The 24,113-nt window shown below is 37.3% G+C and overlaps 1 protein-coding gene across 3 annotated transcripts in view; it reads right to left on the bottom strand.

The window, feature by feature from the left end:
- Nucleotides 1-1,203: 1,203 nt before the first annotated feature.
- The window catches only part of DCDC2 (doublecortin domain containing 2), a 56,268-nt gene continuing 33,358 nt past the window's right edge, over nt 1,204-24,113 (bottom strand). For all 3 annotated transcript variants that reach the window (XM_064422605.1, XM_064422602.1, XM_064422604.1), the window contains 3 exons: nt 15,848-15,948; nt 5,086-5,421; nt 1,204-3,809 (listed from right to left, as the gene is read on the bottom strand). In XM_064422605.1, coding sequence (XP_064278675.1) covers nt 3,702-3,809; nt 5,086-5,421; nt 15,848-15,948 — 545 coding nt within the window. In that variant the 3' untranslated portion in view covers nt 1,204-3,701. The remainder of the gene's footprint in view (nt 3,810-5,085; nt 5,422-15,847; nt 15,949-24,113) is intronic.

Here is a 24,113-nt window from a genome sequence, read left to right as displayed (position 1 = left end):
GTCACGTGTTGCACTCTAGACTTGTACTTTCTTGTCCACTTCCTTATGGCCCCCATAGATTCCAGTAGCTCCCAGGCCAGCATTTCCTTTTTACTTCAGTGTTTCAAGAATTCTGAGCTTGGTTCAGCAAAGCACTGAAGTGTACACACAACATAAGAAAATACATCACCCTTTTTATGAGGTTATTACTAGGTTTTGATATATATAATATTATATAATCTTGTACAAACTTCAGCTACAACCAATAATATTTTCCTGTCACTAACATTATAAGAAAACTAAACTGTTAATATGCACATGAGTTGTGTGCAGTGTGTGTGAGCACACAGCAAACGCCTGCAGTTTCAGCACTCACACACATCTGTAAGTTGGATACAAACGTGCACACACACAATAATCTACAGAGAGCAGATGCTCCACTGCCTATTGCTATGTCCACAGCACTTCTTTAAATCAAAACTTAGACTGAAGGCTGTCAGCCACCCAGAACAAAACATCCTTGAGTGCATCCCATTCAATCATTCTGATTGCAACTGCTTAGTAAACACACCCTTCCTGGAGATACTTCATTTGGTACATTTACATTTATTATCTAATGGTTATTTTAACGTATATTTGGGGTAATCAATTAAAATAGCCCAGCAACAATCCTTTCCCTGTATTTTCAAGTGATCAGAATACTCACACTTACTCTTTTATTCTTCTACACACAGCTTTATTTCACTGCACTTTAGATGAAACTGAGTAGTTTCATCTAAAGTGATTATATTTTCCTTGTTTTCACTCACTATTTTCCACAAACTAACTTTATTTTGGCTCTGACATGTCAAGACACCAGAGCATTAGTTAAAATTCAATGAAAACTGCAGTCTTATAGGATTCAAGCCTATGCTTTAATGCTTTGCTGAAATTAGGAATCTCTGCAGGGAGACACGTAGAAGTTTGGTAACAAATTTAACTGCGCCAAGAGTCTTACATTTATAACTATGTATCAGCTAAACTGTCAACATATTTTCTTTCACAGCTGCAATAGCAAAACTACCAAATCAGGGTTTTGTTTTGTTTTTGGTTTTGGGTTTTTTTTTAAAGTTTTAGTTATGGGAGAATACTATCAGCTGCAAAATCACCAAATTTATAAAGTCAGTAACCCAAAGACAGATATAACATCAAACAGGCTTTGATATGAGAGAAAACACAGGAATATCTGTACTGTTCTCTTTAATAGCAAATTATTTTTAAAAATAAAAGCAAAACAAGAAAACAATTCTTTAAAAAACACTCAGAATTGTTATACATAAGCTTAATAAAATAACATTACATAAACTTTACAAAAAATGTATTTCTCAAGTAAAACTGAGTTAAGCCATCACACACAGCATATCATGACAGAGAAACTATTATCAAGACCACCTGGATCATTCTAGTTTAATTTCTACCAGAATTATTTGTTAGGCATAAACTAGTTTCCCTAAATAAAAAGAACCTGATATAAAATTCATGTTGTCAGTGTTGTAAGGTGAATGATAAAATGGTCATATCTCTATTTCCAGTCTGATTTGCTTTTCTGAAGAAATAGATCCTGTCTTTCTTACAAGAGAACAGAGGGGGAAACATTTTCAAACTTGAGTAACACTCACAGGAATTTCATGTTCCTGTGAAGAAAAATGATAACATTACATTTCTCTAGAATTTAGTTTAATCCTTTAAATTATTCTTATTGATATCTGTAAGTATTTTAAGCATGGAAAATACCAAACTTTTAAGAAAAGGAAAGAAACAAGAGCTCAGAAGTTATAAATAGAAACCAACAATAAAGGCACCTGTGTCATTTTACCTCACTATCACCCACAGTTATTTTATCCATTCTGTTTCAGGCTTTTGTTGCTGTTGTTGTTGGGGCTGGGGGGGAAGAGTTGGTTGGTTTTTACATCTGCTAACTATAAATGTCTTTTTAAATCCCAGAGAAATGAAATGTACTGGAGCATAGGCTTAATTGCTATCACAAAAAAAAGGAGAAGCATGCATACTTTGCTTAAGAGCTTGGCTAAATTAGGAGCTTATTTTGAACAGATCACAAATGCAATATTCCTTTCAATCTTTGTCAGAGAGCTCAACAGAAGCTACAGGTTTCACAGACAGAAGGTTTCACAGACAATTCAGAGATGCCACAGGGCAAACTGTTCTAACCCTGTTCATACATTTTTAACATGTCTTTTATGCCTACATTGCCAAAACACAGAAATATGCTGAAAGATCTCCACAAATTTCTATTACATTACAAAAATGTACTTAATAACTAGTAAAAGAAGGGAAGATGTTTGTTTGAGTTTCAGTTATGACAAGTGCTCTTCACATTCCTTACACAGTGCTTCAAGTTCAATTTGTTCATAAATGTAATTCTTGTATTAATGGCATGAAATCAACAAAAATGACACTAAGTTTCTTGTAGTAGTAATTTACTAGCATTAATGATAAGGAAACCCACTATTTATTGTGTATAATTAATAAAATTATGCTCAGGGCTGTATTTCTACGAACTACAAATTATTCCCATTACTAACAGAGAAATGATAAGACCAATGGAATCAGTGTCATTAAGAGAACTAATACTGTGGATCAATGCCTTATTTACTAAAGCATATTAAGCCACAGCCTATCAGGAGACAGCTCAAAAGGATGATGACACACTTCCAACCATTAAGGCTATGCAAAGGGTTCATAAATGCAATAATTGTTCCTGACTTTTACAGAAAGCTGGGTGGGCTCATCCTGATGTCTCACATATTAAATGGCTCCATCAACAGCAATGGTTTCATGGAAATTTCAGTCTGAATCCAGATGTGTTTTTTTCTTAAATTTCATTAATAAATTAAGCTTCCCTTAGACTGAATTATAAATCCATTCAAATTCAAATTTTTAAACTAATATACTATGTACTCTTCCTTTGTTTTTTGTTGATGATGACAGTAATTCACTATTAGTGAATCAGTGCAGGACAAGGCACAAAATTTTCTGTTTTAAATGGAAACAAGCTGCAGTATTGCAAGCTGTCCACATGTATTCATAGTGCTAAATAAGTGCTATTTATGCATGCAAAAACCTAATAATTCTAATTAATATACTGAAAATAAACTATTTAGTGACATTGAACTGGTCCCTCATTATAGTAAGACATTTTCTGCAAGCATAAATCCATTAGGTGAGGAACATACTCTAGTTATATCCTAATGTTATACCTGGAAATGATACTTATCATGTGGAATTTTAGAGGAAAAACTACACATGCCCTAGTTAAAATGTGAAAAATAGTTTCTTTTCATGAACAAATTGACAAAGAAGTTTTGACATTGAATCTGGGTGCGTCTCTTTTCCTTTCCCTGGAACAGTGAAATTTTTGTGGTTGTTCTATTGCTGCTAACTATCTGATACCACAGAATAGTTCATACATTTCTATTACTACTATAAAGTACTCTTGTATTTTCCCCCCTCAAATCCTATCAGAAAATCTCACCCTGTAAAAATAATTCTATGTTCTTCTAGGAGATATAAACACTTGTTTTTCATCAGTCCATAGAGCATCATCATCTCTCGACTCATGACGTGAGTACTCAACCTTCCTTCCTTACCAATCACAAAGAACAACATGCTTTATATTTAAAGTCTTATCCTTTTTCATTTTCTGCTCCTGACATTTTTCTTCTTTATGCAACTGCTGCATAGTCATTGCTCTGGTCATTCTTTTCACTTTCTTGTGGGCTGGCGATTGTCACCCTTGGGCTTGTGGATGTTTTTTCAAGACCAGGATCAACCTCAGGAAAAAGGACAGGCACTGTTAACGTCATAGGTACCAAAGATCTCACTTCATTTCAATACAGTATTAAGCTCTTCATATTAAAATTTCCACAAGGTATTCTTAATGTGAAAAATTCCAAGAGTGATCCTGTTAAAATTTTTTATACTTATATATGTTCTAAATGAGAAAGCACTCACATTAGAGGTTCCTCCCTACAGTTCTTTCATCAAGCATCCAGTTACCCACATATGCATTTAAAGTGAACACTCACTCACTTTCTCCATTTCCATAAATAACTTCAGCTTATCTAAAACAAAAAAATTTTCAAATATATGAAGCACAGAATAAATTCAGAGCCCAAAAAAATGTCATGTTACTCAGCTCTCTCAGTTGAAAAATATTCTTGTGTGTCACACAGGAACAGAAGAAAGCCCAGTTGCAAAGTGCAAGAAACCACTCCCAGTGTCACAGGAAGCAGAGGAAGAAACTCTTTTTCAGTAGCCTGTAGGCAGGGAATGTGCAGCAATTTGCTCTGCTTCTGACACTCATGAATCCCACTCTTCCCAGATCTGGATTCTCCCTATCAAACAAACCACTTTGTTTCCCACACTCTGTGAGCTGGTCAGTTCATCTGACAGTCAGGGGAGTTCTCCTTATTTATGTAGGTTGCATCCCTCCATCTAAGCCAACAGCATGTTACCATGTATCCTAAATTAACAGGATATTTGCTTTTAAACTGACTAAACCCCTTGCTTTGAAGGATCTTGTACATATCCACTGTATTTTTCAATTTCTAAGAAAAAGAGATGAAACTTCCACAAAACAATGGCAAAAGCTCTATATGAAATGCAACTTTGTGGAAGTCAACTCATCAAGATAATGAGGCACTGGTGTCATGAACACACCCTTCTGCTCTGTCCTAGAAGACAAAGTAGTGTAGAAATATATAATGATTCTGCTTTTCTGGAAACTGCAAGAATTTTTTTGCATTACTTTTTTTTTCAAAATTCAGCATACTGAATATGCTTATGAATACATAAGGAAAGTAGTAGATGAAGATTCATAAAATAGTGAGAAACATCTGCTCTCTCAGTCAAAGGGCATATAATGTAATTACTGATGTAACTGATGTGTACAGATGAAAAATAAATTTTCCACAAACCAAAGTTCTCATAAATGGTCTCAGGACTTTATTAGAAATTCACTACTTAGAGACCAGATGAGAACCATAAGGCTGAGATGAATGAGGAACAATACCATAAGAAAAACAGTTTGAAAGAATAAACACTCACCTGGTTCTCACTGCCAGAATCCTCCTTTATTTCTTCTTCAGGCTGAAGATCACCTTGGTAGTTCAAATGCTCCATTCCCTCACCATTTCCTTCATTTTTTTTGCCATTTAAATGGATAAGTTCATTTTCCTCTGCTTGGTCAACATTCTGTGTTTCTCCTTCATCTTCATAATTTTCATTTAATTTCTTTTCGTTTTTTTCCACTTCAATTCTTTCTTTAACAGTTTCCCCACCTTCCTCTCCATTCACTTTTGGATATTCTCCTTTATATTCCTCCTCTCCCCTGTCATCTTCCTCTTCTACATTTTCTTCTTCATCAACAGTTTCTGCTGGTCTCTGGTGAAAGACAAAGCAGCAGCATTATGAGGTATTTTAAATCAGAATGCTGCATGCAATTCTGAAATATGACAGACATCAAATTCACAATTACATCATTACTGAGTAATAAGTATGCTAATTTGAGGTTTGTCTACGTGGACAGAAAATTGTGCTCCTTTACTTACACCGAATAATGCCCTTTGATTCATTTCCAAAATGTGTTGGTGAGATTTAAATTTATTATATGGAGTTTAATCCATTTGACCACACTCAAAACAACTGGAATGAGCTAAACTGAATTGACACAGCAACAGGAACTCTGCTCCATCTATTCCAGGTTCTCTGACTTTCTAGCATCTAGTACATACTTGTTTATAAAGTCCTGTCACAAGAAAATACCATATACTACTAGCCTACAAACTGTTCCCCAGAAGCATTTTACCTATGGATCAGGACATGCCATGACCATTGGTGTTGTCTTCTCTGAATACACAGAAAAGTAGTTAGAGAGATGAGGCAGACCTACCATTGGTCACTTCCAAGACATCATTCCCCTTCCCAAAGATCCCTATGTAGGGTGGCTTGGTTAAGTTTTGCTGGACATTTGGCAGCAATTTTTTCCTACACAGAATTGCAGCAGCAGCCAGAAGAAACAAGATCGTGCCTCACTTTGTAGAAAAGTTATTGGAAACTCACTATGGATAAAGCTGCTGGCAGCATCATCTCATGACAGCCTGGGAGATGGATGCACAAATTGTCTGGTCTTTGTCATTTGCCCTCCAGTTTCAGCTTTGAAGAGTCACCTGACTATTCAGTCCACCAATGCTCCCACCTGCCAAGATTACTTACCTACTTGTGCTGAGGTATGAATGAAAATAAAGTGAAAAAATCCCACAGGAGCCACAAGGTATCTGCCTCCCAGACTCATCAGACTCTAAATCTAAAGCAAACTAGCTGAGAGCAATAGATTATTTCCTAATCAAAATTGTTTGGAATTTTACTGTCCTCAGTAGCTCCTTCATGCAAGCAGCTATCTGCGACACAGAAGTAAGTTGTCTTCTAAAAATTTCTTTTCCTCATTAGTCATAACATTTCAAAAGAATTCTCACATCACCTTCAATGTATTAAGACCCAGTACAGTAAGATCAAGAATTTATTGAAGCCTCTTGATGAAACCTCTTGATTTTCCTTTGATATCTAAGTAGAAACATAAGACTTTATTATGCCAGTGCACAATGCCATTATTGGCACAGCTGCAAAAAGAACAAGTTATTGTGCTGCAATAATGCACAGAATATGGAATTACCAGGAACATGGGTACACAACCAGGTAAATAGTGGCTCCATAAATGATTTTTGAAGTACAGTCATTTCTATGTGTTTTTTATTCAAGCCTTTCTGACTCACTTTCATCTAGTAACATCAAACTGGTCTTATTACCACCAAAATAAAACTTTAACAAGCCACATCTTTACAGAAACCTTCAAAGAAGGCACCATCCAAAGCAAACTTGATTCAACCTTCATAACCTGCAGCACATAAAGATAGCAAAGAATCTGTAGATCCATAAATTCTCAGAAGTTACCTGTTACTCTTAGACATATTATCTACTAATTTTCTTTCAGTCTGCTAAGGAAATTAGAAGCTCTGGATTCTGACAAGAAACAGGGGAGGGTGGGACAAATTACATGCACCAGACACCACTAACTAAAAATGTGTTTGGTGTTACTTAATGACACCTACTTGCCATGACATTACACACACTAAATAAAGGGAGGATAAGAAAAGTCAACACATTCTTTCTCAGTTAACTTTGTAGTCATCCAAGACATTACAATTTTCAGCTTTTTGGTAGTGGGTACAAGCAGAAATGAATATATGCTCTTGCCTGCATGGCTTTAGTATCGTGGCTCATTCTGGACTGCAGAAGAAAGTGTGTAGGCTTTATGCCATGGTGTAAACATGTGTATTCCAATGCTTTTAACTGGTTTCACTGCTCTGGAAGCAGTCTTTGGTATAGAGGCAAAATGAACATTTGAGGGACAGTGGCTTTCTAAAGTGCTATGCTAGCTAGACTCATTTGACCTTATCTGTCTAAAATAGGTGTGGGTGCAAATTTTTGAAGAGTTAAATCTGAGCAACATAGAATATAAACACAGAATTATTGAACTGTACACAGAAACTCACTGAAAGCTCACAGAGAATAGTACTGGCATGAAATAACATTTTAAATTCCAACATATTTAACTTGACCAATCAAGCTAAATTGCAAGAAAAATAATACAAGACAAGATAAGTACAAGATAAGTAGAACAACTCCCACCAGTGCAACTATATTATTTTTATAGCAACTGAAAATTTCAAGATAGCTGGGCATATTACTACAATGTCATTATTATTACAGACAAAAATAAAAAGCCACATTTTCAGCTTTTCATTTGGAAAGCAAAACACAATCTTCATTTAATCTCCTTTCAAGCTACACTACATAAGAATGGACATTTCAAACAAGTTAAAAATCAATATTGATTCAGAGTAAAAGACTTTTCACAAGGTAATTTGAAATCTAGTATGGTTCCCTCTGCATTGCAGAGTCAAAGGTAGCCTTTCAAATGTGGATGTGACCACTAACTGTGCATTTCAGACTGCACAGCAGACCTAAGACAGGACTATAGGGAGGAAACTGAAGGCCAAAACCACCCACCAAATAGTACATTGTTCTTTACGTAAGAAGTGTGATACTTTCTACTGAGATCTTATTGACCTACTCGCTATGCATAAATTAGCATTCTCTATTTTAAGTACACTTTCTTCACTGAGAAAGAGGTATACTGAGAAAATTTTTCATATTTAGGGAAAGAGAATATTTATCTGCATATATACACGCAGGGAAGAAAACAGAAAAAGGGAGAAAACCAGAGGTCTTAATAGTACAAAGCCTGTAAGTGCTATACATGCTTAACTTTACCTTCTTGAACAATTTCAGTGATAGCAGTGATCCTGAAATAGTGAACTAAAACCTACATTAAAGTACTTGGTGGGTCAGGGTGTAATTTAAAGTCCCCTGGAGTCACTGGGAACCTTTTCATTGAATTTGATGCAGTCCAGCCATACCTCCACCTACGACTGCACAAATTGCCTATTATATATGCACCAAAATTACCACAAACTGTGCTCCCTCAGTCAGAATAAAGCAGGATGGGCACACTGAAAGCAAAACAGGTGTGCTGACTAAGACCTATCTATCCTTGCAGAAATTATCAGACTCAAGTCAGCAATGACCTTGTATACTGATGCGGAAGCAGTGACATTTCCCATCTTAGTTTTTAGCTTTTCTTCAGTCACCTTTCAAATAATCAAACTATTCTTAGTCATAACTTCCTGTATGGAATGAATTGGACGGATAGCCAAGACTGATGTGGTACTCCTCTTCTTGTTGCTCAGAAGTCAAGAGTTGAGCCTTCGGCCATTGTGTTGGCTCACAGGAAGCTGTCCCTCACATCTGTGGTTCCTAGAAAATCTCAGGGCATCTCAAATTCAGAGAAACAGCTCTGGATATATCTCCAGGCCTGAGTGCCTCAATCACCTCTATGTAACACAGTTATCATAAGGATATTAAGGATTATAACAGAGAACAAAAGGCACATCAAAAATTCATGTTGGAAGCAACCAGCCAGTTGTAGCCCAGTGTAACTGAACATGGATACTGTAATGAACTACAGCATAAATGTTCCTGCATTAGTTTAGTCCCATCTAGACACCTCAAAAACCAACAGCACAACTTGAACTTGGACTGGAGAAGCATTCCTATTCCTTAAGGTAATTTTCACAGTCAAGTGAGTTCTAGAGCAGGGAGCTTTTCCAGTCCCTGTGCTAGATTATTCCAATTCCTCCTATAGTCAGAACTAATCATAATAAGGTTTGTAATTTTGCCTTTTGAATGGTTGGAAGAAAATAGGAAGTAACCTTCCTTTTTGCATTGCTGGTTTCCGCTTTTAAGGAAAGGTGATGCTTTTGCAGTTCCATGCTTGAAAGCACATTACTTAAAATAACTAGTTTTCAAACCATACCTGTGTGAATGTGAGAATAGTTCTTTGCTTATCATGGACTAGCAATAAAAAGACTCACTAACAAAAGACTTGTATATGCACATTGAAATGCATAGTCAACCAAAGGCATGCAGAAAAACTGAAGCAGTTTCAGCTTCTTGCTGGAAATACGGACCCAGCTTGCCTTTTGGAAACCTCCTGACTTAACTAACAGGTTGATGAGAAAGAGAGCCAATTTCATTTTGCATTCAAGAAGTGTGATTGCTTGACAGTATTTTTAATCTCAGCAAAAACAGAGTGTTTAAAAAAGAAAGACATATTCTAATTACACTCATAATGCCATCTTTCATTAAGAGCTACATTACCAAATGCCATCATCACTCAAAAGCAGCAAGTCAGGAAATCTTCAGACATTGAAGCATTTGGCTTCTTTTCCTCTAGGGATGCTAATGCAAACCTCTCAGAAGGTTTGTACATGACTGATACTGAAAAGTGCAGTATCACAAATCATTTAAGGCAGAAATTATTTTGTACCATTAATATAATACGTAATTTTGCTTTATTGAAGTAGTTTGGAAATGTTTATTTGACTAATGGTCACAGCAGACAAACAATGTGGCAGACAACAAAAATCTTAATGGTCATGAAAAGCAGCATGAATACATCTTACAAATGCAGCAACAGGAACACTTGACTTCAAGTGCACCAAAGCTCTCCAGAACAGAGCTCCCCTGCTCCTACTCAGGAATGTTTTGTAGCAGCACTGCATAGATTCCAACAGCAAAACATTTTGTTCCTGAACCAGAAAGTGTTGCTAAGTGACAGCAGCCCTCTTCTCTTCCACATCATTTACAAAACCCAGACTCTTGAAAACAAGCAAATGAATAGTTAAGGTTCAACTGTCTTACACTTCCCACATAGTTCCCACATTTGCACAAAATGCACTGTTGTTCCCGAAGGCAAAAAGACTATATCCCCACAACATTTAAACTCCACCTGGAGTTGCTCCAGGTGGAGTTTAAATGTTGTGGAGATAGGATTGGCTATTAGGAAGAAATTCTTTACTGTGAGGGTGGTGACAAACTGGAACAGGCTGCCCAGAGAATCTGTGGATGTCCCATCCTTGGAAGTGTTCCAGACCAGCATAATGAGGTTCTGAACAACCTGGTCTAGTCAAAGGTGTCCCTGCCTGTGGTAGAGGGGTTGAAATGAGATGATTTTTAAGGTTCTTTTCAACCCAAATCATTTGAAGATTTTATGATCTTATAATAAAATTAGAAAAATATTTTCTAATATGTATCTAAGTCAAAAATACTTTTTTCCATCTACTTCAGTGACACTTAAGTTTATTTCTCCCCACAATATTTGCATGCAAATTTTTCAATAAAATTTCCCTAAACTTCACTTCCTATAATATAGTATGATCTGCTGAGCATACCTGTAGATAATGAGAAAATTGTTAAGCACTTTACAAAAAGTCCTACTGAGACTGCAAAAACACAAGTTAAAGCAAGTAAGTTATGCAATTTGAGAAACTGCCTGCTCTAGGATTTCTGAAATTTCTGAAAACAGGGTTACACAGAGGAAGCTTTTTTCAAAGTGGTATCAAAACTAGTTTTACAAGAGATTTGCATTCCCAGGCTTCACTCAGAAGAAGTGAAGGCCCTTCAGCTGTTGGCTTCTAAAGACATGATCAGGCATTGCTACTACAACTTCATAAATCACAGTCATCCAATGCAGATGATGCCTTGAGAAGGTGCTCTTCTACTGCCCAAGGTGTATCCATTAAGGCCTTTTAATAAATACCTACTTTATTCTTTAACTCTGTCTAGCCTCTGTTCTAGGTCACCCTTCTCAAGGCACAACAGAAACCAAGGAAAGATCTCCCTTCTCCTTCTGAACTGCAAAGATCCAATCAGAGTTTCCCTATCTAACACAGACAAAAAATAACAACATTAAATGGAAATCAGTAGAGCTGTAAGGAGAATATACAGTGGAAAATATTATCTGCTAGCTTGTCAGCACTCAAAATTCATAAGGCTTAAATTACAGCTGCATCATTCGTAGAGAAATCTGAGCATAAGTTCTGCATGTATTCTTTCCAAATGCCATTTTGAAGTTCGTACTGATGTAGTGCAAAATGTTTCCTCGAGAAAAGTTGTAGCCTTTTTAATGAAAGAATGTCTCTTCAAGCAGTCAGCCTGTTGTAATGTTGAATTAACATAAACTTTAACATTTTGCCTTCAGCAATGGGCAAGATAAACAGTTTATTCTGCTCACTGAGGTGAATCTTGGGTCTCTAAAGCAAAATGTGTACTCCATAATGAAAACTGCAAATGAAAGGTGCAAATTTTCTGCTACTGATGATATACTCCAGCTCCAGCTCACCTAGGGGAGATAGACAATCTCACATCACATCACAGAGCAGGAAATGGAAAATAATGAGTGGAGGACTGCATTAATCAGTGGACATGTCTGTAAAAGTGGAAAGCAAATGGATAGTGAAAGAATCAAGAATATTAACATCTACAGAAAAACTCCAAACCAGTGCCTGTTAGATAAATTTATCACCAACTAATTTTTACAAATAAATACAGACGGAGAGAAGCAGATGGGGATGATAAATCTGGAGGGAGAAAATAATCCAAAGAACAAACCAAAACCAAAACCCAAATGGAGTCTCTTTCTACATCACATCTTAATAGCAAGTATCACATACCCCATGGCAAAGCAGGCTGGCACAACAACACGCCTGAATTCCTTATGGGGTTATGCACTGGATAACTTCAGATCTCATAACTCTCCTGCTTACTCCACCTCCCAAGGGCTCAGCATGGGAGAAGATATGGAAATGGATAAACAAGTTCAAACTTGCAGTGTTATTTCAGTATTATCACTAGAAACTGCTGCTTTCGTATTTTAGAACCTATATAGAATGAAAGAAAAAGAGTAGACATTTCTGAAAGCTTTAAAAGTTAGAAATTTTTCTCTCTAAGTTGCTTTGAATATACTTGCATTATTAGCAGCAAATTCAAAGTAACACACAATTACTATCTCAAATAAAAAACTACTATTGCTTTGCTGCCTCCCTGTCACAAACCACCTTGTTCCCTTGCTATTTGCACAACTGGTTTCATAGTCTGTCATCAGTCCCCATGAATGTTGACCCAGTGATGCAAACAACCAACTTGGAGTAAGCCTGCATGTCAAAAGAAGAAACTAATCATTCTGTATTTGGGAGCTGAAGTCTTGGTAAAGAATATAGAACAGAAAGGTCTGGTTTGGTTTAAGGCAAAATATTCATTTTTTCTTCCTTGATGTTCAATTACAACTGTCAGCTAGTCTGGAGTAAAGCAAAGCCTGTTCTTTTAATGTGTTTTCAGCTGGCAGACAGCATTTTACAGAACAGGACATAAGCAAGAGCCTAGCCAGTATAACACTAGGTTTAGTTAATGGCTAATCTGGCATTTGTTCAACTGTGTATTTCAAACAGCAAGACAGAGAAGGTGCATAAAAAGAAAAAAAATATGAAGCTCTATCTTCACCACCTCATTTATGTGGCTGATGGAAATGATAGCCTATCAGAAGTGTCAGCATTCTAGTGAAAGCTGGCTTGTAAATATTTATGCTTTATGCAAGATAGTCAAGCCCTGGCTGGCTGTCCTTTCCCATATTTCTAGCAATAACAGACACTGCAGTGTAGATAAGAAAAAGCTAAAAAGCTTTACATCACAGAATTTAAAACAATTTTAAGTGGTCATTAATATGAACCTGAACATGCAAAATACTAAATGCTTCTAAGGTTAGTGTGACTTTAGTTATCTGGGAATAAAAACTACTCAGTGATACTCTGAAGGACATGGCTTCTTGTGAGATTACCAAGGAAACTATACATGAAATTTTAACATTATATATAAACCATGGCTTGTTTTGCAATAAATTTTGGTTCTTTCCTTGGCTTTTATGGAAACATGAAAATCGGATTATTCATAGTGTGCATGACTGATTTTTTAATATTTTTCCCCATCAAATAAAACTGCCTGCAGTTGCTTGTCCAGATAGCAAAAGCTGTTGGTAGTAAGTAAAAAATATTTCCACCTGAACATGATGAATGGACCTTGGTACAGGAGCTTAGAGGTATTCAGCAAGTTCCTAGCATTGCAAGCTTGCCAGCACATCTGATGCTCACTGGCAACTGTGTGAATAGTTCCACTGCAAACAGACAAGTGGTAGTAGAGAGTTTTTCCCCCCCCTAGGGATGGTCACCACCCGCAGGCAGAGGCAAACTAGGGAGACACACAGAGCTACTGCCTGTGTAGGATCTCTGTGGAGAAGTAAGGCAGCTGTCTCCAGGGTTGGATTTTGTATGAATTGCAGTCAGCCTAAAAACTAAGGCCTGACAACCCAATTTACACAGCCAAATGTTCTACACTACCCACAGGAATTCTTTACACACTTCCAGAGGCCAATAAACAGGCTAATAATTTCTAAATTTGATTACTACACTGTCAAGAACAGAGTAGGATGTGCTTCAGGATGCCATAAGAAACAAAGATTAAGACAACAGCCAGCATGTTCTTCCCCAATGTCAGTGCTATCAATATAATACAACACATCCTAATTGTCACTACACCTCACCAGGACAACCACAATTAACAGGACTGATGAGCCCAATGGTGTTCATCATATAAGACTCTGAGGCTGGGGCAGGTATGTGCTGTGAGAAGACACAGCTGTAGCATTCCTTCTGCAAGGACCAAGACAGTCCAGATTCATGTGTCTTCAAGAACAATGCCTATAAAATATCTAAGTAAAATTCCTTCCCAATGAAGTGAATAAATAATGAGAAAGGTCCTTCTTAGCAACAGGAGCCTAAAATAATAAAAATCTGTAATTTTTTTCAGATGGTATGGTGTCAGTCTTCAAAGTGGCTAATAAGTTCATACAACAACTATTTCCCCTCAGATATTGTGTTTAAAAGCAGAACACAAGCTAAAGGTATATATGTCTAGTATTCTTCTACACAATACAAATAAATTGAAAAAAATCAGCCAACTAGACAGTAAGCACTATTTAATAAGCAATTAAATAGTGTAATAATCTTTAGCCTGTAAACTTTACAGTTTGCGGCTGTGCTGAACTTTCTCCTGTTTCTAAGTATCTCTCTTCTGCTGAGAAGGACTCAAAGCTGGACAAATACTCTAGATGCAACTTCAGAGATGAGTCAAGAAGGATAATCAGTGACCTTGATGTGCTGGCTGTGCTTTTACTAGCCCAGCCCGCACAGTCCACCTCAACCACACAGGGAGTACCAACTCAACTTGCCAGCCACAGGAGCTGCATGGCCTTTCTGCAGCTCCTTTCTAGCCCACCTGTCTCAAGACCACACTGAGAGTTAACTGCACTATAGGTGCCCAACCTTGTACCTCTCTTTCCTGTGGAACTTTATGAGGCTCAAGCCATCCTATTCCTTCAAGCTGTTGAGATTGCTCTAAAAGACAGCCCTGCATTCACCTGATAATGACAGCTGGGCCTGAATAAGGCTGTGTCCCCTGCAATGATCTGTGTGACCCACGAACATATTAGAATGTCTCAGATCCAGTATCAAACCATGAGGACCACCATCTGTAAATAGGTGCCAGTTAAATCTCAACCAGCTGACTTTTTAAATCTCACCAAACCAGCTGGTTTTTCACCTACCTTTTAGCCCATGAATCCAGTCCCTACCCTCATTGAAGGATATTTTCTTCCCCATACTTACCACACTTCCAGTTTCTCCTACAACTACAGAAGTCTATACTGAAAGCAAGATAAAGGACAGTAACTGCTGTTACTGTTAGGTTCCATTTGCCTATTCCTTGTATTATTTCAGTCCACAGGAGTGCAAATCAAAGTACAAAAAGGGAGATATAATCTTGTATTTAGTTATCAAGACCTATTTATTGCACATAAATCTCAGGATTAAAAAATTGGCCAACGAAGCACTGTGTTGCTCCAACAGAACAAATTGCTCTCAGCTTTAACAAAAATCAGAGAAATCTGCACGTGTTGTGATGCAGGACTGGAGGAATACTGCTCTACTGCAGTATAAAGAGACTGCTATTCACGTGAAGCTATTTGGTAGCATGTAACAGGAGGGAGTCCTGATTCTCTAAGGCTCTGTAAGAACTCTCAGAGCAGTTCTGAAGCTGATGAAAAGGTAACTGACATTTGACATATTAACACAGAAAGGGAGATTTGATAAAGCTGCCATAAAAGAAGCAGTATTGCTTACAGTCATCTCCGCAGAATTATGCTGTACACTTGAAAGAAATTGAGGAAAGAGAAACAACACACAATCTGTAATTAAAAAAAAAAAAAAAAGGCAAAGCTATTTATTTAAAGCTTGATCACTACCTGGTCCAGTGGAACTTCCACAAGAGTATCTTCATCTTCTTGCACTTCAGCTGCCCCCCACATTTCAGACCCCTCTTCTCTGGCTTTGTAAATATCTTCACCTATAATGAGAAAGATAGAGTGGAAGGAAGTGAAGTCCAATGGTGACACAGTGTGGCTCAACTGCTGAACTGCACATTCAATTTTGCTTCTGAGAACAGCTTTCTGAGCTGACCCATCATTCCCCATACAGTTCTTTCAAGGAAGTCTTCAGTCTCCCATTATTGTCAATTGGTTTTTTGATTTTCCTTTTAACAACAAATATTTACATACGACGCCAGCTGGGGAAGAGGGGAAAAAAGGCAAAGGGGAAAGGAACTGAACAAAGTCCTGCATCAGAATTTCCTTCACTTTGGGCAAAGGTCCGGAGTGAATCCAAACTAGGTACATTACAACAACAACATAATACTTCTGTTTCTGCAGTCAATTATAGTATCTTTTAGTAAATGAGCATTATAACATACATCTATCAAAAATTTCAGCCTCTGAATCAAAACCAAACATGCTGAATCAGGTCAGGGTTAAAAGATTAAAAGAAACAGTTGGATTAGTTCTACTCCTCAACTCTGGGAACATGCAAGTAGAGCTATGGCTGAAACTTCACATTCACATTAAAAGGCACCTACTCCTGGAAAACAAGGATTAATGTTTACATTTTGCAGATATTTTACACCATTTAGCTTAAGTAATTTCTTTTCCCTAACTATAAGGAGTAACTAGGGGTCTTTGAAGTTTCCAGCACAAGTCTTATGGTATCAGCTAATTAGGAAAGTGAATATAGGTACACACAGAAAACAATTTCCAAGTGATGCACAATCCTTTATATTTACCCCTGAACAAAAAACAGCCCAGAAACTAAAGGCACAAGTTACTGAAAATCATCTCTCTCCATTGATCTAGGAAAGACGAAGATGTGTCCATATCCAAAATAATATGTAACTACAGCAAGAAGGACAAAAAAGTATTTCTGCTGTTTCTGACTGCCTTCTAGTTCTTCATAAAAACATCTGAACTTGGTAATATCAACTGACCATGCAAATTGATCTACATTGCTGCATGCTGCTAAATGAATATCTTTAGTGTAGCACAGAACCACTTTGGTGGAAAAATAATTAATAAAGCCCCAAGACCTAGAGAAATCCAGAGTCCATCCACATAAAAAGTCAGCACTGAACTACTCCGGTAGTTTTCCAGTTACTTTTTCATCACTATGAGAGCCAAGGGAAGAGTTTGCCCTGGGAACAATGAAATTCCAAAGTGGTACTGCTGGGTGCATCTTAGGAGAGAGAATTCCTGATGGACAGAGCAGCTTGATTACTCAGGCATGCTGGAACCTCCCCCCTACCAAAAGATCCATACTACTACGTCCTCTGAAAGTACCCCTGTTGGAAATACCAGAGGGGTCTTAGCATCATCCTTGGACTCTTATCCTAAATAACTCACACATGTTTTTCAAGACTTCATTTTTGTACTTCATGTGAAAATAACAATTTTCTTTTTTAGTTTCTTTTTTTCTTGGCATTTATTAAATACAATGCATGTGCATGGATGTTCCATTGAAACCAACTAAGGACATTCAATACTTGATGGCAGTATGATAAACCTTGGACAATCTACCTGTATATATCTCATTACAAATCCCCTTTGACACAAGACTTGTTTGGGTTTTTTGACAAAATCAGCAGTAAAAACATGGAGTGGCTGAGGATAATAAAAAAATGTATCTGAACAGATGCTACTTGTACTTTTTCAAATGATCAATGCACTTCACATTTCCCATTCTTCTGAGCTCTCTAAGAGACAGAATGTTCTGTTTCACTTACCTGGTATTATCATTGTTGCCTCTCACCACAGGCACTTGAATTACAGATTTCCACCATATTCTGAGAGGAAAACATAATGTGTTCCCTAAAAGCCACCATGAAGACTCTCCTATTTCAAGGCTTTCCCCTAAGTATGCAAGAAAATAACCTTGCCTCAGATTCCTTGGCTCACTGAACTAAAAAAGTCAACTCAGTGTCTGAAAGAACTGCATTTAATATCACCATCCTTCCATTTAGGCTCTCTAATAACACCTTTGCCTTCAAGGTCCCCAAGTCTTTCAACCAAAATGGGGACTGTCTGGCCTCTAGAGGTAAAAAGGATTTTGGTACAAAGGCAATTTTCATCAGGCTTTTATGCCAGGACAAAAGGAGGAGTACAAGGGAGATGAACATGTGTTAGCCCTGGAGGCCAAATCCACTCAAGAGCTGAGGATTCTCAATTTTAAAGCACCTCTTCTTAGAAGATCAGATCAGGCTCAGGGCTATGCTGAACAACCCAAGGAGACAGACATACAGTATTCTGAAAAAACTTACTCATGGAACCAGGAGGGAGCAGGAGACAGGAAAGAAGATTGTAAGTTTCAGTAAGGAATCATATTTCTCATTTAAAAGAGCGTGCCCAAAAAGGTAGTAACAGCATGATTTCAATAAGCAAAATCTGAAATCTCCATGGAATTTCCTCCAAGCACTTTCTAGCAGGTGTTTGCTCAGAAAGCTGGTCATAAATGAAAAGATATTAGTTGAAAAGAACTCTGCACAACACTGCAGCATCTCTCGGGGATACACTGTTCATTGTCTTGCAGAGAAAGCATTCTCAAGAGAAACAGCACTCCTGTTCTTCCACAGACTGAAAATATTATTTAAGAAAAATAGAACATTTACAACAAAAGGGAAATTAATTATTTACCTCTGCACAAACATAAGAGAATGGAAGACAGATGTCCAAAATACATATATAGTCAGGGAAGGAATTAACACACTTAGGTTTGAAATGTGCCAAAACAGATGAAGAAAAAAATGACGCTAACTGAAAAATGGAGAAGTTGTAATGCTTGAACAAAAAATTCCAAAGGAAATGGCAAGGAATGCAATTAGTCTTACATTAGGACACACACTGTTGTCTTTTGTTACAAAAAGTGAAAACAAATACAAAAACTGCAAAATAATTTACATAAAATTAATTTGAATAAATGGAGCATTATGAAAATAGCTTAAAATGTTAACATTATTCATTGCTACTCTACAGCCAAAAGTATTTACATTTTCTGCATGTGAAGTTACGAATATCTGGAGGATAGAAGCTGAGTGAAAAGCCAACACATTTCTTGTTTGTTTGATTCTGTGTCAAGATATTGTCAACAGGAGCTTGCAGGCCACATTAATCACAATTATTGGTGCTCTGAGTTACTTCCAAGAAAATGTTTTCAGTTGGGTAACTTTGCCTCATATTTTATAGATAATGCTTTTTGGTTTAGGAAAAAAAAGCATGAAAAAATCTTATTGATGCAATATTTCACATCTCTGTGTCTGAATGATTAGTCAGTTTCTTCACATGTCTCTAAGGGAGAAAAAACAAGAAAGCATTTTAGAAAATGCCATAAATTACATGAAGAAACATTTTTGCAAGTCTTCATCCTGTATTGTCATGGGCTTCTATTGCAATCTCTGTTGAAGCAGAAATATGTGGTGTACCCTGCTGAAAAGAAAAATTCCAGCACTTCCATTAAATGGGACATTTATGACTACTCCAAACAGTTCATACAAAATTGTAGATTAATCATGCTCCTCTTTTATGAGTCAGCTCTGATTTTCTTGTGCCTCAAACTACCTGAGAACTGACCACAAACAGGGCCATGGCAACACTGGGGCAGAAGAGCTCTGAAAGGGGGTAAGAAAGGAAGATATGTCTCCCCGCAGCACTGCTGGTAAATATAAACAGAGGATTTATTTCAGTTAGGTTCTCAGTTCTCAATGCCACAGCACGTGCAGCTTCTGTCAAGAGGCCAAGCAAAATATTACTGAAAGTTTTGTGATCTTCTGTGAGGATATTTTCCCATGGTGTCCAGACAAAAAGAAGATACTGGAGTTTTTCAAGTTTTGCCAGTCACTGCGTGACAATAGACTACCTTGAGCCTAAAATCAGCACTATTTCTTATGCCCTAAACAGAGAGAGTTAGGTAACCTAAACATCTCCCGTTATTTCTGATTATCTTAAAGCAGGGTCATGTTCAGTAATTTAGGTAAAAAGGGGGAAGAAGAACCTGCAGAAGGGCAAAGAACAGATCATTCAAAAGAAGCAGCCAGGTGGGCAGAGAGAATACGCAGAGGATGGAGGATAGAGACACTGAGGGAGATGATGAAGGCACAGTGATGTTAGAAAAGATTTGTGGAATGAGGAACTGTACAAGAGCAAATACAAAGATGAGGGAATGCTGGTGAGAAAAAGGGAAGTAATGGGGTCCAATGCACTGACTGGAAGGCAGAAAAATGGCTTTTAGGGAGTAAAAGAGTAGAAGCTTTAAAGAATGAGAGGGGGGGAAAAAGCCAAGTCAGCAGGTATCCAAGCCAATTTAAGCTTCCTAAAAGAATCTTTCTTCAGGAAACCCTGCAAAGAGGAATGCTGTTGGACTACTACCTGCCAGCAACTGAATGTCTATGTTCTGATGTTACCACACACACAGAAGTGCAGCCAAAAACTAAAAATAAAAAAAAAAAAAAAACAACAACAACAACAACAAAAAAAAAACCAACAGCAATGAAAAATTTATCCTTGTTTTCAGGAAAGTATTTTTACTGATTTTTTTGTTCATATTTATTTCTTCAACAAACAATACTTATTAAGACTCTGGAGAGTGGAAAGAGTTCTTACAGGATTTTTTGGTTTCATGCTGAAGAGATGAATGAAAACTGCAACCATAAGTACTTTCCTCTAGAGTATCTTCAAGAATTGTGCTCTCTCCTGCCTCTTCTCCAGCTCCACAATCCCACAGAGAGATGAAATCTCAAGAGGATCCAGATGGCTTAAAGTTCTGAATTCCTTGAAGTCTTGTCTGGGTTACCAGGAAAGGGAACATTTGGAGCCTGGTAACAGCCCTGCCGAGGAAAGGTAACTACTGCTTCAAAAAAGCCATGGACCTACTCAACCTGCCCCAAGTAAATTCAAATGACACAGGTGTTGAAACACTGGCATCTACTTTATGGCCAACCTCTACAGCTAGGAGCAAGGATGCCACAGAAATAGTAAGAACAAGAGAAATTTCCAGCTGAAAAAGGCAGTGAAATTACAGGAGCAGGATGTTACCACTATGCTTAGTCTTTGGTAATCAGGTCCAGAGGCTACAGATGAGAGAAAGGCACTATGGTCAGGTTTGGATGAGAGCCTTGGAAAGGACAATGACTGGTAAACAGGGGGTGAGTTTTCTGATTTTGTACTTGGCCAAGTTCTATCTCAAAGTAAGCAGCTCAGTACTCAGCTGCTTTCACCAAAGATAGAAGGTGGTACTGTATTCCTGCAGAGCTTTTCAGCTTGACTTTGTTGCAAATGAACAGATAAAACCAATTCAATTTAAGACAATTTTAAGACTTCCTAATGACTTGCACAATGACTCTTAAAAGATCTCTGTTTTGAGAGTTACCTACTCTGTCCTGGCCCTTACCCATGCCAGCTCTTGCTGGCTTTGCAGCCCTGGGGAATTCATTTGTGTGAAAGGGATTCTGCTGCCCATTCAGGAGAATTTTCTAGCTATTATCTTGGTCTGTTTTACTTCCTAATCTCCTGATAGGTACAGAACAGGTAAGTTACCAGCAAGAGCAAATTTATAAATGCCAAAAAAATTTTGACTAGCAACATTTCACTGGTCACATTTTAGTAGCTGTTTCAACACAGAAGCGTTCAGTGTATTGTGCATTCAGTTCAGCCTGGAGAGAAAGAAACCACAAATAATCTGTCCTGGATATTTTGTGGAAATCTGAAGCATTTACTATGTGTCAGTCCTATAGGTAAGGGAGGAAGTTAATGTTACTATAAGAAAAATTAATGTGACTTACAAAGAGGCTGCATCATAAAAGCAGTAAGTAAAATTAAAAACAAGATATAAAAAATAAAAAATTGGCTCATAAAATTGAATAGTTTGCTGTGAGGAAAAAGGAGGACATCTGGTTATGTCTGCATACAACATAATTTTATTTTCTCGTTTTGTGGGTGTTTTGGGGTTTATTTAATTTAAAAGTATCACTGTTGAACAAGGCCTATTTCCAACAAAGAGGCACTGCCTTCATGATAGTTTTGCATGTATGTTCATGCCTGTGAATCCTGTCATCAAAATGCAATGTAATTGAAAAGAACCTGCTAGCAATATACATATGAAACTGTTGAGAATATTAAAAAGTACATATTTTTCTTCCCTTAATACTATTGCAATGTGAAGTTTTTAAGCAATTGCTTCCTCTCTTTCGAAAATTTTAAATCTGTTATAATTTGATGCTATTAGAAAATGCTGGCATCTGATTACCTCAACAGAAACTGCAAAAGGTGCTTCTAGAAGTTGCCCTTGTATGGAGTACTCTCCCTTACTGATAGGAAATATGGTAATGCTGGAGCAAAGCAAAAGCTGAAATAGCTTGTTCATCTTTATACATCAACAGCTACAAAAACAAAGGATTGAGTGTCTTAATGCAAGGGTTTTTTCTTCCCTCTCCCCGTTTTGGCCCTTCATCCCACTTACTCTCCACGTTTCCAAGCATCCAATTTATTAATTGCTTTAAATTATAGATCATTAAGGAAGGCCATTTGCATTTTTAACTTAAGAAAGCGGTTCTCATTCAACCACATTTTTTTTTAATTCTGGGTCTGCTCCATAACTGCTTTATAGGTTTCAAACACCAAAGCATCAGCTCACAATCTACTCGATTTGCCCTGAGAAGTGGTGAATGTAAGTCTTGCACAACGAGCTTTCAACTCCAAGAAATTCTTTAATCATCTTGATTTAAGAGGATTATGACATAGATCAGTTGTAATATAAATGGCATGCTGGTGAAATTCTCAGTGTACAAAAAAAATAAATTCAAAGTAAATACACAGCTCACCCAACTAAACTCAGTTGGAAGATTAGGTTAAGACTTAAATACACTGTGTGCATAATTCTTCAGATGTTAAGACCCAAGAAACAATCACTTTCAAACAGTCTAGCACTCAAGAGAAGATTCCATGCAATGCTAAATTGGCAGGGGAAAGGACAGGAAAGAATACAGGATACATTCACTACTATGAACATTTTCTTTTTATCTATTTCCATACACCCCAAAATATGCATGTGTAAACTCACTGTACAGTTTAATTGGTTTCAGATTAAAATTAATTAATCACTTATTAGTGACAGCCAAATGCCCAGATAAAATGCCAAAAGCCTTTTTCACTGTCCATCAGGAAAAAATAAAATTATAATAAAGATTAAATAAAATTCTTAAGATAGTGACAAATGCATCCCTTAATCCAAAGCCTTTGAGTTTGAAGGACTGTTTTGGAATAAAACTGCAAAGCCAATTTAGGAACTGCAATGAGCCTTCAGAATAGACAGTGGAGCTGTACTGATCAAAACAGTACTTGGGAGTCACCATTATCACTGTGCTCCTGGAGATGGCTTTTAGTTTTCCATGAAGAGTAAATCTCCATTTCAGAATAAAACTCCTCACTCTAAAATGAACCTGAAAATGTCATCATTCAAGGCAGCAAGGCAGCAATTATATACCTGCTTCATATATCCAATACTTCAGCACCTGGTCTAATCTAGATTTCTAATTTCACTGTCAGCTGAGAGAATAAACCAATCTGATGACCAGCTTTTAAGATATTTTCATCAGCAGCCCCACTAGTCATCTCACCCAGAGCAAGGAAGATTCTCTGCTGATAGGGAAACTTTCAGAGCACTAAAAGCACACACATTAGGAGAAGCTTGAACAACCTGTATTCTGCCCTTTCAAGCTGGACCGGATGTTAATGCAGGTCTCCAGTGTATGGAGGTACTGAAAACAACAGGTGAAGTGGTGCCCCCAGAAAAGAGAATGTACCCTCTGCCCACTCTTTGGATCCCAAGACACGGTTCCAGCAGAATAAGTTCCTTCCAAACCCAAAGAGAAGTATGACAGGTCCTCAGCAGACACATAAACAAAGCATACAGGCACAGGATAAGTACAAGTATGCACACAGCATGTCATACTGCCAGAGGAAACCATGCCCACTTATTTGTATTCTGAAACCCAGAGGCCCAGTATCTTTAAACATTAACTTCAATGCAGGGTGTTGGGGTTTTTTTGTTAAAAATGAAACAGCTCTTTGTTTTTTAACAAGATTTGTCCAGTTTGCCTGTTGGCTTTCTTTCCTTTTAACTAAATTAAAGATTCTTGTT

This window comes from Passer domesticus, chromosome 1 (genome assembly GCF_036417665.1).
Source record: "Passer domesticus isolate bPasDom1 chromosome 1, bPasDom1.hap1, whole genome shotgun sequence".
In the NCBI taxonomy this organism is placed as follows: domain Eukaryota; kingdom Metazoa; phylum Chordata; class Aves; order Passeriformes; family Passeridae; genus Passer; species Passer domesticus.
Note: the sequence above shows the minus strand (reverse complement) of the source record. Positions and strands in the feature narration are given on the sequence as shown.